This window comes from Athene cunicularia (assembly GCF_003259725.1).
Source record: "Athene cunicularia isolate RWA chromosome 5 unlocalized genomic scaffold, athCun1 chr5_part2, whole genome shotgun sequence".
In the NCBI taxonomy this organism is placed as follows: domain Eukaryota; kingdom Metazoa; phylum Chordata; class Aves; order Strigiformes; family Strigidae; genus Athene; species Athene cunicularia.
The window spans coordinates 3,217,870-3,237,147 of NW_020799102.1; the positions used below are offsets into that span (position 1 = coordinate 3,217,870).

General features: G+C 36.1%; 1 protein-coding gene across 1 annotated transcript in view; it reads left to right on the forward strand.

Moving 5' to 3' along the window:
- The window catches only part of PDE3B (phosphodiesterase 3B), a gene marked incomplete at its 5' end in the record, with an annotated part of 85,672 nt that extends 78,760 nt beyond the window's left edge, over positions 1-6,912 (forward strand). Inside the window, 5 exons of the mRNA XM_026850163.1 lie at positions 1,442-1,641; positions 3,394-3,597; positions 3,986-4,147; positions 5,491-5,740; positions 6,078-6,912. Coding sequence (XP_026705964.1) covers positions 1,442-1,641; positions 3,394-3,597; positions 3,986-4,147; positions 5,491-5,740; positions 6,078-6,304 — 1,043 coding nt within the window. The remainder of the gene's footprint in view (positions 1-1,441; positions 1,642-3,393; positions 3,598-3,985; positions 4,148-5,490; positions 5,741-6,077) is intronic.
- Positions 6,913-19,278: the final 12,366 nt, after the last annotated feature.

The window sequence follows — 19,278 nt, forward strand, 5'->3', positions numbered from 1 at the left end:
TGTGTTTTTCAATTTTATTTTTTTTTAAAGTAGTGACTTTGTCCAGGGGGAAGAGGAGAATAAAACTGTGAGTCTCCTTATCATACAAGTATTTCTAACTGAATGGGTTTAGTTCCTTTTGCAGTAGTTTCCACACCCTGAGTTTTTACTATAGGTCTGCAAGTTCAAGAAATGGGCAAATTACAGAAATACTAAGGGAGATGCTGATTGATCCTTTCTTGGCCTTATTAAGGTTGGAGATAAACTGTAGAATGCTGCTTTAGTGCTGTCATTTTAAGAAGGGAATGAAATTCCAGGTCTGCACAACAGCAGGAAGTCTTCAGCAGCATGACAGTAAGGGGAAAGCAAAGAAGTGACAGAGACCTTAACAGTGATAGGTAGCCATCGATATCCATGTGGTTTTTCCAAGATCTGGAGTTTGGACTCCCATGGACATTTTTGCTAGTTTTTCTGCTTCTCTTCATTCCCTCTCATGGAACCTACAAGTGCATTTTATATCGTTGAAAGCTTAGATTGTTATGGTTGCTTTCTAACGTAAATGACAACTCTACTGCAGTCAAGAGACATAGACTAGATGTCCAGTGGCCCTCGTTCCACTAGATTGCCTTCTGTGCCTGCTGAAGCATTCCTCCGAACCAGCCTTCTGCAGAACAAGTGAACTGTAGTTGTAAAGAGAGTGACTTCCTCTAGTTTATGTCTTCTAAGGCACCATACAGTTTCAAGGACCAAGGCAAATCTTTTCTTTCTTCCTCTCCTCTTCCAATGAGAGAAGTAAGTGTGGATATGTGCCCCACACATACTGCAACAAGTGTAAAGTCTAAATTTCTTTTTCTAAAGTTGCACAGCAAGAATGAGTTCTGACTGTGGTGAATTAAAAATATTTCTTTTTCTGGATTATGACTGTTCAAAGCTCTTCTGAAAGTCTCCTCTATTTGTGTGAATGATAGTTATCCCTCAGCATTGTAATGGGGAAACCTTCTCTGAAAAAATGGATCCTGAGGTATATCTGTATGTACTACTAGATAAAAATCGGGTTTAGAACAGGAACATTCCACCTGCCAGTTTTGGGGCACTTCTTAAAGGCTCCACAATGTCCCGTAGGATTTTGCCTGCCTTGTGTAATGTCTTAAAATAGCTGAAGCTTTTTATGTATTTGTAAGACTACATCTCCCCTTCTGGACATCTCATGTGGCCATGACGGATATTTGACTTACTGGCATTTTGACTTTTCTTCAAAATTGTTGGTTTATTTATAAGAACAGTATGACTTTTTTTTTAAAGCATGTCTGTCTTTGCCAATTATTCAGCTCCACAATTACAAGGATAATTATGATAAGATTATGTTTGCAATGGTATCTGGCTGAGTTATTTTATTCTTATTTTAATACATTTTAAATAATGTTCTAAAAATATTTTATTTTTGTATTTTCAATTTTCTTAGATGAAGCCAGTGGTATTGCCCCTGTTAAAGTCAGCTATATTTCTTCAAAAAGTTGTTCCATTGCTGATGACAGTTATGGTTGTCTGGCGTCAAACATTCCTGCTTTGGAATTGATGGCTTTATATGTAGCAGCTGCCATGCATGATTATGATCATCCTGGTCGTACAAATGCTTTTCTAGTGGCTACAAATGCACCTCAGGTAAGAAATTCCTTAATTAGAAAATTATTTGTCTGTATCTGAAATCAGAATAATGAAACTTTTTTTCTTCTATATCTGTACTGTAGCCTGTTGAGGATCATTTGTACAATTTAAGAAATGGGGAAATTAATTTGTACTTAACTTGCATAACACTTTTTTTTCCTGATAAATTCTGATGTGTTTTGTACATACTGGTTGTGTGTGTATGTGTGTAAAAATAATCTTCAGTTTACAAAATTGAAAATAACATAAATCAGTGCAGGTTAAAGATTATTTCATAGAAAGTTGGCCCTAGGTCTGTCTAATCAGCTAATTCATGGCTAGCTTACATTTTGGGAGACCTGAAATCATAGTGGTGTCTTCAATTACCATAAAAACACAGGTTTCTCTAATAGTCCAATTAACTGCATTGCTTAATCTCTGTATTTCAAATTAGTCCTTTATGGTGAATAGCCATTACTTTAAGGGAGGGTGAGTAAAAAAGAAATCAGCAAGGCATCCTTGCTTTTATCTCCCATATTCAACTTTGTTGTTAGAACAGAGAGTAGAAAGAATGGAGATGCTATGCTCTTCAGGGTCTAAAAGGCTAAGACAAAAGAGGTAAAGGAGAGTAAAGGTAAACAAAATAGCAGATAAGAGAATAAAAGGGGGGGGGGTAGGGAAGAATTGGAAGGAAAAGCACTGAAGAAAAGTTGTCTAAACTGCATGGTGAAATATTTTTATCTAAAGAGTGGAATATTATCTGGGAAAGAATATTTGTTATGGCTATTTGGATGTCTCTTAATGTTAAAGACAAGAAACTTAAATAATAACATCATCAACAACAGCAACAGTAATAGTAAATCAGAAACCAATACAACTTGTCCCTACATGGAGACTTAAAAAGTGAACTTTCCAGTCAGTTTTCAACAATTCCTTATTGCAGAAAAAGTTGAGAGTGTAGGCAGTTGTGTACTGCTGCTGAAAACAGTACACACAGAAAAATAAAACCAAACAATACAGACATTCATCTCCAATTTTCAAAAATATACATTTTAATTATCTCTTCCTTTCCTCAAAATATAAAGATTATTTTTGCAGTTTTCCAAAGATTATTTTTCAGGTCCTATTTAATCTATATTCAGTTAATAATTTTCTAGGATGTTTTGGATAAACATGGGAATTGTGAATAAAATCCACTACTGTTTTAATATTTTAGTTAACTCTCTTACAGTTAAAATGTATTCATCAGCATTTAATGTAGCACATTGAAAACTAGTGATACCCCACACCATTTCTCATTATCTACAGTTCTTGTATGCTTTGGAGTTATTTTTGGGTTTTGTTTGTTGGTTGTTTTTTTTTTTAACTATACTGGAATTCAGAGGACTTAAAAGCATATACTTAGATGTGGTTTTCGGTTTGGGTTTTTTTCTTGGTTTGTCGGGGGGGTTTTATGTCAGTGTATACTCCACACGTACTGCCAAGAGTGCAAAGTCAACACTTCGTTTCTGTTTGTGTGCCTACAGTGTGAATGTAGGTGTCATTAAGGCATTGTTAAGAACTTCTAAGGAAAGAAAAAACTTTGCTCATTTTCTCATCTGCCATTTTTATTTCACTTTAACCCTCAAAACTAGAAGGCAAAACACCATTTCCAGTGTTTTCTTTTTTTGAATTAAGACTTGCTTCTAACTAGCCCTTAAGCTTCAGAATATTTAATTATCATTTTAAATCTTTACTCTGTCATTTATAATTTTTTTTTTTTTTTGGTAGGCTGTTCTCTACAATGACAGATCAGTCTTGGAAAATCACCATGCTGCTTCTGCCTGGAATCTTTTCTTATCACGACCTGAATACAACTTTTTATCAAATCTTGATCATGTAGAATTCAAGCGTTTTCGTTTCTTAGTGATTGAAGCAATCCTTGCCACAGATCTCAAGAAGCATTTTGATTTCCTTGCAGAATTTAATGCCAAGGTTTGTTACATTTTAGTGTCTGCATTGAGCTGTTGCTACTCAGTAGCTCTTAGTATTAATGACTTGCTTCTAAATTTTTATATTATTTAAAATTCAGTTATTAAAAAATGCAAATAGAGTATTTCCTTTGTACAAACCAGTTGTAGATTGTTTTGTAGATTGCTAATAAGCCTAGCAGATGTGACATAGGGACCCACAGGAGACCTCAATCATACCTCACATTTCCATCTTCTGAGAGATAGTAAATGATTTTTTTTTTTTTTTACTATGTAAGACAAAAAATTATATCGAAAAATGATGCAAGTGTCTGTTGTGCAAAACCTGAAAAAAGCCAAACACTGATTAATAACTTTAACTTACATTTTTAAAATGCCTGTGCTCAATCCAGGTCAGTGATATCAACAGTCATGGTATAGAATGGAGCAATGAAAATGATCGCCTGCTGGCCTGTCAAATATGCATCAAGCTGGCAGATATTAATGGCCCAGCAAAAGATAGAGAGCTGCATCTGAAGTGGACAGAAGGCATTGTTAATGAATTTTATGAACAGGTGCGTATGGAAAGCGTAATTTACTAGGTTTTAGTTACAGGCTGATGATCAATTCTTTGCATTACCAAATGTATAAACATTATTCCTTGTGTTAATCTTCAGGTAAGGTATTTCCATCTTCTTGTTCTGAATACTGAAAATTTGTTTTTATAGGTAGCATACAATCATAATCTTTTACTTCCTATCAATTGTATTAGAAGCTTGAAAACAAGCTCCCTGCTAATGCTGTCTGCTTTCATATTGGTTTGTGGGTTGTTTTTTTTTGTTTGAGGGGGGGTGGGTTAGGATGATGCTGATAAACAAAAACACCTTCTTCCCCTTTGGGAAGTTAAGTTCACTGGTATGTTTCCAGGTCAAAGAATATGTATATAAGACTGCAAATGTATATTCAGCTAACTGTTAGTGAAAGACAGAAGATATTTCAAAACTTTCAAAATTACATATTAAAAATACACAGTAGTAACTAACAGTATTAAAATGTAGATACAGTTTTTACAGTGCAACTTTGATAAAGAAACCTATCAAGATTAACTGGAAAAAGGTCTGAAAATTTGTTGCCTATTTCTACATTTACAATTTCTGCAAGTTCCCCAAAATATATTCTACATTTCTACCATTGTTTTTCTGTAGTCAGCTTTCTGAGAAGGTAACTATTTATGAGGCATCAACCAAGGATTGAAATATATATTTCAAACTAAGAAGATAAAAGTAAACAACAAAATCACTTGGGAGATTTAAGCAACAACAATAATAATCTGAAGCTGTTACACCTACTGTAAAACCTTAATATTCTAAGTTGCTCCTTTAGGAAGAAGGTTTTTGTAAAACTATCAGGTCCACAGAAGTGCTGAGATAAGTGATTATAAATTGAAATTGTACATGAGCAATTTTTTCTCCTCCAATTTATAAAATGGGAAAAAAAACCCAGACCAAACCATTTTATTCTGGATATTATAGTTACGGCTTTTGGGGAAAGCCATTTACCGGAATGCCTTACTCTAGCTCATTGCTTTCCCATTTTCTCTGTTCATCAGCTGAGCAATTGAAGTCAAATCTCTGCCTACCTGAAGCTGTCCTGTAAAGGCAGAGGACTGGCAGCCGCAGTAGAACTAGTCTGCATCCATGCACAAGGGAATTATGGGCTATGCAAGTCTGAGACATAATGTGTCTTTATTTTAAATTGGCCTACATTTTCATTCACTTAGTCTATAATATTACTGCCTCTAGTAAAAAGATACAATCCATGTGATGTTTATGTGGTTTCTTAAAAGTAATCTTTAAAATAAAAATGTAAAGTTAATTTTGTGAGAAGTTCAGATTTTTTTTTTCTACTTCTTTTTTAGGGTGATGAAGAATCAAGTCTTGGATTACCTATAAGTCCCTTCATGGATCGTTCTTCTCCACAGCTTGCAAAATTGCAAGAATCTTTCATCACTCACATAGTTGGCCCCCTTTGTAATTCCTATAATGCAGCTGGGTTGCTTCCAGGGCAATGGGTTGAGGAAGAGGAGGAGGATGCAGAAAGCACTGAAGATGATGATGGAGCACAGTTAGAGAGTGATGATGAAGAAATGGAAGATGATCTTATTTTAAGTAAGTTTCTCTATTTCAATTGGTGCATATGGTTTGTCATTTTAATAGATTCAGAGACAGCAATGATTGAAATTGTATAGTACAAATATTGTAGATTTTGCGATTATGTTGCTTCATTAATTTTACTCTTTTAATAAAATTTTGGTTAATACCAGACTTGCAATTTGAAACAGAAACTCTTTTGCCATGTCACTATTTAAATATTCCGAATAGGCATCTGTGTGTTTTGCTCAAACTTGCATCTTACATTTGCATCTTGCATTTGACATTGGTTTTGTATATGCTAACTACAATTAGTTTGAATCTCAAACAATCAAATATGCTTTTAATTTTACAGAAGCTCAAACAAAAAAAGGTAGACGAATATTTTGCCAGCTAATACACCACCTCAGTGAAAATCACAAAATATGGAAAAAAGCGATTGAAGAGGAAGAAAAAAATAAAGCTGAAGGAGCTAAACTGCTGAATGAGATCTCATCTTTACCTCAAGCAGATGAAATTCAGGTTATTGAGGAAGCTGATGAAGAAGATGAGCGACAACTAGGAGAAGACAAGACATGCTAAGAAAACTTCAGTGGTTTCCAGTATGATAATAGCCTATTTTTTTTTCCACTGTGCTGACTTTAGCCTGACACAGTTCACATAAAATTGAAAGGCCTTAATACTGTGAGAGGATTCTTTCTACTCTAGTGGAATCCCACTCCTATGCACTTTCTCCACACAGAATATGAAACTTTATTCAAAGATTGAGTATTGTATAACCCGATGCAAAGTTCTTTATGCCTTAGTTGGTATAAAATATCCTGATATAATGCTGCCTTGCTGAATATGGAACTCTTATTTTCCTTGAGGTACCTGCAATTTTTAAAAACATTCAGTGACTTTGATTACCAAAGTGGCAAGAACTTTTTACTAACAAGGAAATGTGGGAGGAATCCGAATATTGTCTTGAGTTGTTTATTTCATGTTGTTTTTGAACATGAACGAGAAAAAGTCTGTGCCTATATGAAAATTATGTTACTGTTGCAGTGCAAGCCTGTTGTGGGGTGTCTACTTAGTGCAGTAGTGTGCTTAATGTAGCCATCTCAGAGCAACTGTTCAAAGACTGTGACATAAATGCTGAATTCTGATATTTGTGGTTTAAAAAAGAAAAGAAAATCCAGGTGCATCTATTTCTGATGCTTTTTATTATTGTGCATAATCCAGTGTTTTATTTTTGCAGAAAATATTCAGGTTTGCAGTGGGTGTTAATGATAATTCATTGAATACAAGGCCATTATCATCTGTTGCCTTGCTGGTTTGTGGTAGAACATTAAAAATCTGTTCAGCTACTTAAATTATTAAGGAATTTTATTCTTTTAGTCATAATGCTATTTTTCCTGCCCTTACTCAGGTTCCTGTTTAAATACAAGTCAATACCACATCGTAGACTTTTATCTTGCACCAATTTCTGGTATTAAATTTTAAGGAAATAAGATCATATTTCATTTATTCTTTGTATGTAAAACTTTAGGAGAATTAAAGATTTTTTTTTTTAAAAAAAAAAAAAAGAAAAGAAGACATAAACTACTGTTTCAAAATGGCTAGTGTATTTTAATGGGCCCCCACATCATTTCTTCCATCACAGACATAGCTTATATTGCCTTCAAGTTTGATGTACATCCTGAAATATACTACAGAAAGTGGAACATGATAACTTCGTGTAAAGCCTTATAGTAAGATAAACATCACTATAGTATATTACATTTAGATTGTTGAGTTTTTAAATAAGAAACTTAGACATTCCACACAAATGTATTTTTAGGAACACTACCATTGTAGGTCTAATTTAGAAAAACAAAACAAAACAAAACAAAACCAACACATAAATTAGGCTACAAGTATGTAAGCAACCCACAAATAAAGCTAGTTTTACAAGTGCACTTTTAGTACTAAACGTTTATATACTGTGCAGTGGAATTGAAAAAAAACAAATGCACATGTGTGCAAGTGGCTAAATGTATCTTAGCATATTTGTGTTTACATCAGTTGACTTGAAAAAAAAGGTAACATTCCTATGATAACCTTGTGTAAATTGCATTGCACTGTTTTACACAGACAAATTTTTATTCTGCTCTTTGATTGGCCAGTTTAAATAACTGAAAGGAGTTCTATTTTTATTTTCCACTAATAAGCTTTTTGTTGATCCATTTAGAAGACCACTGAAACGTGTTTTTGCTATTTTATATATTCAGTGCCAAATTCCCCTTTGCTGCCATTGTTACTATCACTGCATTTTTTGTAACATGAGCAGTGTTAAAACCAGATATTTCTGTCATTAATAAAACGTTGCACTATTGAAGCTGGCACTTACTGATCATTCACTTGTATTTTACATTTGTTGTTCATATATTTTCCTAACAGACAGTTTGAAGACTACAACGATTATACTTGTTTCAGTATGCCGTATTCTCAGCATTTTGTTTAGCCTATGTGTTTGTATATAAAGAATTCACTTTAAGACTGTTTAGTTTCATTTTGCTTTGACTGAAAAATGATGAAAATGAGCTTGTCTATAGTTACTGTTATTTATTTTACATGACAAATTTCCATTTAGGTTTCCTTTTAAAAAAATATTACTAATATAAGGAAACAATAAGAAGGTAAAGATAACATTTTCTCTTTTACTAAAGCATTGGCAGCAATTATATCTGGTGACAACTTTTCCAGCAACTTTCTTATCTCAGGTTTCCTTTAAAATCTTTAGAAATACTAAAGCAATTTTAAAATTCAGAAACAAGTAGCAAACCTCAGTGTTTAATAAACTATAATGCTAATTTGTATTTCCAATTAGATATTTTCAAGTTACAATAGCTTACTTCAAAGATATGTTTAGTTATGAATGTATTCAAAATCTACCTTAAAATATCTGTTATTTATGTATATATAATATCTGACTAATTCTTAAGCAAGGGGAAAAGAATGTACAGATGTCATCAACAGTTGGGTCAGTGCATATTTGCAGAAGTGGATGTAACTGTAACTGAAGGTGTCTTAATCTTTCAAAAAAAGTAATAGGGGGTCATTTAGCTGTTGATTGAGCTGTCAGCAGCAATATATCCCCATATAAGGCATATCACTCCTATGCTAGTAACAACCCACTGAGAAATTACAACCAATTTAAATCTGTGATCACACTTCAATTCACAGCTACCAAGGGACGCTAAGGAGCACAGAAAAGCACACAAAAGAACACACTTAAAATACTTTCTAAAGCAACACTCACCCGTTTTTCTTGTCAAGAAGTAGGCCAAACTAGCCTACGCTGAATTTTATGCAGCTACAGGAGATACACACACCTTTTATGAAAAATATTAATATTCTCAGGTTTAAGTAAAGCCTTCATCCCCTTTCCTATCAAAAGTCTCCCATCTCCTCATTGCTTTCTTTTACAATGTATGTTGGATTACTTACTCCTATGTATAGAGTGCACACAGAACTAGAACTGCAGTTTTCAGTAAGGACCCAATTCTCTCCATGCCTCTGGAGACCTCTGGGTGTTACTAAACTACTTGAAATGAACTACTTAGATTCTCGTCCTGTGAGTTTTCCTCCAATGCAAAGTTAGATGGTGAGTCTAAGATTCAAACTGAAAGGCCTGGTGTAACGTTGCTTAAGGTAAGTCCAAATGAACAAAGTTTTCACAAGACCTGATTTTCTCTGTGCATAGAACCATTTCATTTCTCTACTTGTTGCATTAAGTTTTAACCACAACTAGTGGCAGGTGAATCAACAAAAGGAGTTAGCAGAATTCATGAGCTCGGTTTTAGCTTTGGTGTTTCCTCCTGGGCAGGCGTATTTGAGGCTGGGCTTCCGATTCCTTTAAAAGTATACACAGAATTTGGGGTAATTCAGTGTGTGGCACTAACATTCACAGGGCAGCACTTTCCCTTTTGTCCAATAATCATTTGAGAAGGTGTGAGAGGAGCAGAATTGGAAGTGTCACATAGACCGGTGAGTGTGAGATCAGGAATCCCAGTCTGAGAGAGATATTTTGGAGTAAAAGGATGGAATTAGCTGAGATGATGAGAATTAGAAAGGAGATGTAAGGATGGCATACACAAACACATACTAAAAATATGTTACTCAGAAGAGAGACAGTTTATTTCAAGTCAGCTCATTGTCTTCAAAAGAATACAGAAACAGGGTATCTTTTTGGTAAGTCAGAATATTTGGATTGTTAGAAATGAAATTAAAATAGAAATGAAAAATTGTACTACTAATAACAATACAATTATCATAGCAAGTTGTGATGTGAGTTTAAGAAAATTGATTTTTCTGTGGCCCATGAAGATTAGATGAGAGAAAATAAATACATGAATTTGATCAAATGAGGTACAAAAATTATGATCAAGGCAGTATTTTATTTTGCTTTTTTTCCTCCAACTTTCTTCAGAATTGTGTTTCTGGACAACGTCCTTCTTCATGCCTGTGTTAAGGCAAATGAGGTAATGAATTGCTTTCATTTTTGCAGTGAAGGATTTTCCTTTCAATATCTTCTGAAGTAAGCCTTTAACTTATTCTAAGAATCATACTGCAGATTCTCAGACATGAAGCTGCAAAAGAACACAGCTGTTAATTGGTCCCTATCTGGTCTTAATAAGGCCATACACAATTAGTACTTTTGTCCTCTGCTAAATGAGAAAGAATAATGTCTTGTATTTCAGAGGAAGGAGGAAAGAAATCTTATGGACTGTAGCATGAAGATTTCAGTGCACTTAAGTTTCTAGTTGGCAGTGACCCTCCTGGCCTAGTGTGTATCCCCCACATCCTTATGAATCCAGCTATTAGATACATAACGCTTAACCAAGCAATCTGTCTCAATGATTTTGTTGTCCATTTGTTACCCTTGCTTCTCTAAGACATCTCTAGCTTCAACTTGAAATAATACTTCTGGTTAGTCTCATTTCTGTTATCTGCAACACTCCTTAAAAAAAAAAAAAAAAAAAAAAAAAAGTAGAGTAACTAGCAATTGCTTTTTTTGTTAATAATAGCATTAAGCTATAAAAAGTGGTTCCAGTGAGGAAGCTGTTTTCTTTTGATACAGAGATTGAAACATCTGTCCAGAAACTGACTGCCTTTAAATGCTATTGTTGTGATACAGTCAGGATACTGTGTAATGGATGCTTAATGTATTTAAGTGATTGACACTTATTTGGTTCTATGTGACACTACAGCCACTCTTTAAAAAGGGCACAAGGCAGTCAGAAATGTTTGACCGGAAGGTTTCTTTTGGAATCTATACACCGTGAGTCATCTTCTGATTTCTGTACTTCAAGAGATCACAGGTGATAGCAACTGGTGTCTATGACAGGTTCTACTTACGCAGGCTGTATTACCTGTCAGAATGTTACCATCTGTGAAATCTAAGTGAAGAGAGTAAAAATCTTATACAGAGGAGAAACCTTCATCCTTCTGGTTTATTTTTCAGGAAACTACAAATATGTAACGTTAAAAATATAGAGCCTTTAAATAACAGTAAGAGAGCATAGTGTTTCAAATGATTCCTACCGTTCACCTTGTGATTTGTCCATGTTCTAAATATCTTGCCAAAAACCAGGTGATGAGTCACTTCTGACTCATCTCTCCAGATCAGCAGAATCCTTTGCACCTTGAATGAGATCAAAGTCTTTTCATTTTACTTGCATATAAAACAAAGACTAATGCTTAGCTTAAAATCTAAGTATTATACCAAAGATCCAAAGGGTATGCTTGACATTACTTACTGCATATGGGGACCAGACTGCACACTTTGTCACCTGTGCCAGTTAGATGTGAAAACTTGCTCCTATATGTGGTCATTCAGATGGACTTAGTATACCCCTTTTTCTATTATCATGACATTAATCCTACTGGAATTTATTAATCTCAGTGATATTGCTAATTTATCTGACTCTAATAACTAAGCTTTCTCTCAGTCAAAGTAGTGAATAAAGAAGCCCTCCTATTTATCTTTGAGAATAGGTTTGTAATAATTTTGTTCTATTCATCATAAATAAAGCATTACCAAAATACTGTTTCTAATTTCAGATGTCACGCTCCAGGAAAAATATCTGTCCATTAGACTGATTGCAGAATTCCAGTACGGAGCAGTGAGACTGACCAGAAATATGGAATACGTGGCCTAAAGAGAATGGGAAAGATAAAACTAATTAGAGACATTTCTGAGTCTAAAGAAAATGAGACTTACATGAGATATTCTAAGGTTTTAAATATTTAATAAGAATGCTTCGAAGAGCAAGGTAATCAGCATAATGCTTTCAGTGTTCACAGTGTTTAGGACAGGAAGTAATAGCTTTACATTGAAAGAAAGATTCAGGCTCAACATGGCTAATTGTCTAAGGATTGAGAGAGCTGTGACTCACTGAAATAGACTGCCTTGGAGTATTAAGGAGGTCTTTGAAAATAAAGCAGCTTTCACATATTACTGGGCCAGATGAGTGAACTACATAACTTACTTAGATCCTTTCTGGACCTTTTTTTTAAAAACTAGGACTGGAGATGAGAGCTGATATAGATCACTTTAAATACCAATAAGAGTGCACAAGGATAGAAAATGTTCAAATAATAACATTCAAACAACAGGAATTGGGTATGTCAACTGAATCTCTATTTCAGTGAATATTAAAAGTTTTTCACTTACTGAGTAGTTAACTGATAATGCATCTCCCAACAGAAATAGTCTTTTTATTTGTTGAGGGAGAGTGCTAGAATCCTTTTGGAAAATGAGGCAGGGTTTAAAGCTTATCCAGAGTTAAGATTCTGTCTAAGTTGTCAGCTTCTGAATGAATGGAAATGGAGTAGCCAGATGTTTTTAAAAAAATTATTGTCTAAAGTTAGTTTGCTAAAGCTTATTATATTTTAAATATTTGTCAAGCTATATAGTCCTTGATAGATCTTAAGAAAGTGCTTACTTAAGACATTTGGGAATTGCTGGATGCTTCTGAAGGTGATGTTATTCATATACTTACAAAAGAGGATTCATTTAAGCAAGTGGGGATTTTGAGATCAATTTTAGCCCTTAAAACTGACTTTTAATTTCAATCAACAATGAATTATTCTTTCAGTCTCTTTTCAAATATATAATCACGACATGTATTATGACATGAAGAACTTGGATATCCTATAGACTATATCTACAATTTGTGGTGAAGTTAATGCTGTATTAAGGTATGTTACATTTTCCTCTATATTGTGATGGTTTAGACTGTATGTTCTTTGAGAGAGAAACAGTATGTCCTTATACAATTTAAGATGCAAGGGAACAAGATCTGAAGATGACTGGAAGGGGCTTTAAAAAGCAACTTTTATACTTCCAAAAAAGAGCAATTAATTTCCTAACCTATATAGGCACAAGAAGGGCCATAAGTACCTATGTTTTTCTGGGAGAAATTAGGCTTATCAAATTCTGTTGTGATGCATGTTCACCAGCATTGTTATTTTAACTGAGCTTATTGTGCAAGCTTGACTTCAATGCTGGGGAAGCTGATGGAGCAGCTGCCATCATCCGCACCATCATGCAGCACATGAGGGACAGCCAGCTGCTCAGGCCCAATCAGCATGGGTTTATGAAAGGCAGGTCCTGCTTGACAAACCTCATCTCCTTCTGTGACAGAGTGACCTGCTTATTGGATGAGGGAAAGGCTGTGGATGTAATTTACCTTGACTTTAGCAGGGCTTTTGACACCATTTCCCACAGCATTCTCCTGGCAAAAATGACTGCTCGAGGTTTGGACAATCACACACTTTGCTGGGTTAAAAACTGGCTGGACGACCGGGCCCAGAGAGTTGTGGGGAACAGAGTTAAATCCAGTTGGCGGCCGGTCACGAGTGGTGTCCCCAGGGCTCGGTGTTGGGGCCACTCCTGTTTAACATCTTTATTGATGATCTAGATGAGGGGATCGAGTGCACCCTCAGTCAGTTTGCAGATGACACCAAGTTGGGTGGGAGTGTTGATCTGCTCGAGGATGGGGAGGCTCTGCAGAGAGACCTGGACAGGCTGGAGCCATGGGCTGAGCCCAACTGCATGAGCTTCAATAAGGGCAAATGCCAGGGGCTGCCCTTGGGCCACAACAACCCCCAGCAGCGCTACAGGCTTGGGGAGGAGTGGCTGGAGAGCTGCCAGTCAGAGAGGGACCTGGGGGTGCTGATTGACAGCTGGCTGAACAGGAGCCAGCAGTGTGCTCAGGTGGCCAAGGCCAATGGCATCCTGGCTTGTGTCAGCACTAGCGTGGCCAGCAGGGACAGGGAAGGGATCTTACCCCTGTACTTGGCGCTGGTGAGGCTGCACCTTGATTCCTGTGTTCAGCTTTGGGCCCCTCACTACAAAAAGGACATAGAGTTACTCGAACGTGTCCAGAGAAGGGCTACAGAGCTGGTGCAGGGTCTGGAACACGTCCTGCGAGGAGCAGCTGAGGGAACTGGGATTGTTTAGTCTGGAGAAGAGGAGGCTGAGGGGAGACCTCATCACCCTCTACAGCTACCTGAAAGGAAGCTGCAGAGAGCTGGGTCTGAGCCTCTTTAGCCTAGTAGAAAGCGACAGGACAAGAGGGAATGGCCTCAAGTTGTGCCAGGGAAAGTTCAGACTAGATATTAGGAAGCATTTCTTTCCAGGAGGGGTTGTTAGGCGTTGGACTGGGCTGCCCAGGGAGGTGGTGGAGTCCCCATCCCTGGAGGTGTTCCAGAGTAGGGTCGATTTGGAGCTTAAGGATATGCTGTAGGTGGGAACCGTGCTAGGCGAACGGTTGGACTAGATGATCTCCAGGGTCCTTTCCAACCTAGATGATTCTGTGATTCTGAAGAGAATTTGGGGCATTTGGACTACTTACACAGGGATGTATCTGGAGAAAGGAAACTTAATTATCTGAGAACACCCGGAATTCTTCAAGATGTTTTATCTATAGTGATTCTATTACCTAATTTTCATTCCTTATTGGTAATAATAAGGAACCCAGTCTGGATTATTTATATTAGTGAAGGACCTGAACAACAATTGAGCCATTCTTTTTCCCCTCATTTTAGTGAGGGTATAAGAATGTCTATGGGGTATAAAACATGGACCCTGTTCCCTAGATGCTAATGGTGGGACTAACGTGGTTAACCATCCTAACAAATTAACTGTATGTAAAAACTCATATTTTTTTTTTATATGTAATTTATTTTTTATGCTTCTGATAAGTCATAGTTTATACAAATTAAAAATATTTATTTTAATATTTTTAGTACAAGCATAGAAAAGGAAGTCAGCACTTGAAAACAGCAAGGGAATAAATAGTAGGCTTATTCTGTTTTGTGGTATAGTACTATAGGCTGGTATATATCGCATGTAAAATTTTAGGCAAGCAGCCAGCTGCTGCGGTAATAGTAAACTATTGGATTAGATTGCACATTCCTGATATGCTCCATTATTTTAATGCATTTAATCTATTTGGAATGTTACTTATTCAGAAGAATGTAACAAACGTAATGTCTCCTGAAGCCTGGCAGTCTTCCTAAGAAATGACCACTCTGAGTATGGGTTCTGCCTGATTCTAATCACATCAACATCGAGATAGTTGACAGCCTTCAGAAATATCTAAAGGGATAATCTAGAAATGGAAGAATCTGCTGATCCTCAAATTGTATTGTATGAAAGGACAGAATAAGGCATAATATTTCCAGAATAGAAGTTTAATTTGATATTGATTAGACGAAGGGTTTGAATGATGAGGTCCAATGCCAAAAAACCACCTCAGACATCTAGCTGCTATGAAAATGCATGTCTGTACCTTCAAGAGACCAATTTATACTGGAAGTTTACCTTTCAAATTCTTATTGAATAGTCCACTGTACTTGGCTGTGTTATCTTGTGTTTTCATCATTCCATCTATCTCACCCAAAGATAAGTTCTGACCTGTCATCTTCACCACGATGATTTTTTTTCCCCCTGTTTATCTTTAATCCTTACATTTTCTCATTCAGTGCATTGTTCCAAAATTTACATAATCTTATTTCTACCCGTTTTTTAAAATGATTTGGCTATCTTTGAACCTGCTAGTTTTCAGGTGAATGTGCTATCTTAACAACAGAATCTGTCTCATCTACCTGCTAGTGTTTGTACAAACTATTAAGCTCAATTCAGGCTAAAAAAAAATGCAGATTAATAGTTTATTTTCACTACACAGACAACCTGTATCAGAATTCGATTCAGAATCTGATTGCATAGCAGAACAACATACTAAATCAAGAAAAGACCTGCTTGCTATGTGAGCTCAGGCTGCTTTCACACTTGAATAGCTAGCAAAGGTCTGGAGTTCAGAGAGAGCAGTAAATTTTGTAAGCTGATGATTAAGACAGGAGGGACTACTGTAAACTTATGTAGTTTACTTCTCATGCTGAAGACAGTGCAAATTAGAACGAGAACACAGAAGAAAGGTCTGCAAACTGATTTTAAAATTTCTGTAAGAATCCAGAATAACTACCCTCAGTACTGATTCTTCATCTAAAGCTGTTCAAAGTATTCACCTGGTTCCTAGTTTAAAGATATTTCACCTTGAGTTCTATTTATCTTCTTGTCTACTTACAGAAGAGATCTTCTATCAACTTTTTGTTCTCTGTTTAGATAGCTGTAGACTGTAATCAAGTCACTTAATCGTGTGTTTGGTAAACCAAGCAAATGAATTGTCTTGAATGTGTCATTAGCCAGTGTGTTCTACAGTACAGTTCTGTGGTGTATAGTCCGGAGACATGCTTGAATCTCCAACTTATCCCAAAACTTCCCAATGGTGTGAGCGTGTCACCAAGTCTGAAATAATAAATCATTCTGAAATGGAAATATATTAGCTCGGACATGGTGCTGCCCTGATATGATCACATACTATTTGGTTAGCTCATAAATCAGTAGAATTACCTTGCAGCAATCCAGCATATATAGCATAAACATATTCTTAGTAATTTTTACAGCTTTATAGGAACACTACCAATTTTTTTAAAATGCTGTTTCGGTTATAGACAACAGAAGAGGACACAGTATTCAAGGAACACTTGTGCTAGCACCAAGTACCTACATAGCTTCTGTATCTGTTAACAGTTGAACTCGATGACCTTAAAGGTCTTTTTCAACCTGAACAATTCTATGACTCTTTCCTCACTCAATACTCTGTCAATAGAAGAACTTTTGGCTGCATAGTTAAAGTTCATGTTTAACTAACAACCCACCATGAATCCCATGCTCTTTCAGAATTGCAGATTTTCAATAGAGATTTCCCTCATCCTATGCCTGTTTTCTATGTCATTGGCTCATAGTCATCTGAATTTATATTTGGACACATCCAAAAAGTCCAGAGTCCAGAAAGAAAGACCTTCCTTCTATTGATATTGGGTCTGGCCCACAGGAGGTCAAAAACATACTCTGTGAAATGAATAAATTGTAGTGTGAATATATGAAATGAATGTAAACCTATTCTTTTCAGAATTACAATTTTATAATTTCTGCAACATTACTATAAAATAGAGTGACCTTTTATTGGAAACTTACCTGCACAATGATTATGCTTAAGCAGGGATCACCAGAATGAATGCAGAAAGATCCATGACTTCACCTTAAGCTCTGGTTGAGTCTAGATAAGGTCAAGGAACATTTGGAGAGAGATGCTGAATACCACTGAGTAGACACTATGCTAAATTTCTGCAGCGTAAAGTCGGTGCACGTCAGATCATCCTGTGCAGTGCAGTACTGTAAGACTGGTTACCAACGCTGCCTACGTTGTGGATGCAGAATTATTCTCCCACTTAGAGTACATTGGAGTTTCCTTTGCAAGAAATCCTAGTGTAAAGGAGACGTTGCATGTATGCTCAGCGGTTTTAGATTCAGCAAATACTCATGTCAGTAGGAAGAAGATGGGGGAATGAGTCCACAAGCATGCAGAATGGTTGTTAAGGTTAGGCTGGGTTAATAAGCAGAGAAACTGCATTAGTGTGATGGCCGTTATACAGCAGGTACCAGTTAAGCTGCTCTTCCCTTGTGGTCTAATGTGTGCAGGTCTGCAAGAGTCTGTACATCACTAAAGCTAACCCCAATACCTCACCTTGGACACTACTGTGAGCTGATCTGATATCCTACCTTAATCCTGAAATTTCTATTCCTTAAGGAAGACTGCTGAATCTAGTCTGCACTTACGAATACTGAACAAGACTGCAAAACAGTGCAAAGAACATTGCAGTAATCTCAGGAAGGGGAAAAAAGCTGAAGTGAATTTTTTCCTGGACAAACAAGAAAAAAAGAATGATTCAAAGATGTACAGGGATTCAGAGCAGCAAAGGAAAGTTGAATACTCATTTTTAGTTATGTTTACAGCAAAACATCTGTGAAGTTCCTCTGGGAATAGCAGTGGAGTTACAGAGAAGGTACATGAAAGTTCCTTGTGGTCATGATATACCTGTATGTGGAAATGGTGCTTTCAGTTCTAAACTATCATCATAAATTCAAAGAGCTAACTAGCAAAAGACAAAAATGAGAATACTTAAACTGCTGGAGGGAATAAAATTTAGGAAAATGGTGAAACCAAGAGTGCAATAAATGTCATTAATATACAGAAATGGAGAGGATACAACTTAAATTTCAAGAAAACTTTCCATCAGTATCTGGACACATTCTCTTAGTCCAAAACATTTAAAGCCAGGTAGGAAAAACTTCTGCAAATGGGAAAAATCTTACCTCAACACACTACCGAATGTCTCTTTTTCATCCTTAATTTCTACAACCAAAAGAATTATTTGGGGGTGTTAATATATCAACATTTATTCCCAAAACAATGTGAAATAGCAGCCAGCTATGCTAGATATTTCAGCTGTAGAAAACTCTCACCAGGAAATTCTGAACATCTGGCTGGTTACTGATGTTCATTACTAATCAATCTTGATACAATGGAGAAATATCAGAGGACTGGAAAAAAACTATTATTATATCGGTATTTCAAATTATTAAATTGGATCATTAGGATAATTCTAAGTCAGAGGGAAAACAATGAAAAAGTTAATACAGAATGAAACGTGTAAATATCACTAAAACTGATACAGATTTATAGAAAAGACCATTTGTCAAATGTATTTGATCGCTTAAATGAGACCACAAATTGGCAGATAATGGTAAAAGTTGGGATTGATATTCTGAGGCTTTTATAAGGCATCTTGATTTAGAAACCAGAATGACATATAGTCAATATGGTTCTCATTAAATGGATTAAAGACTAGGAGGAATTAGATCTCAAAATACCTCAGCAAAAGGGAATTATTACTGCCCAGCTGCATTTTGAGCGTAGTCCCCACAAGAACTGGTTCTTGACTTTTTTTTAATCCACCCTCCACTTCAATTAGAATTGTGAATCATGTTTTAGCCAAAGGATGTCCTAGAGTTCTTGCAACCCAGAAGGCAAGCCTGGATACTAACAAAGCTCTGTCTGTCTCATCTCGGAGCACAGGGTGGGATTTAGGAAGAATTATCATGAGCCCAGAACTGTAGC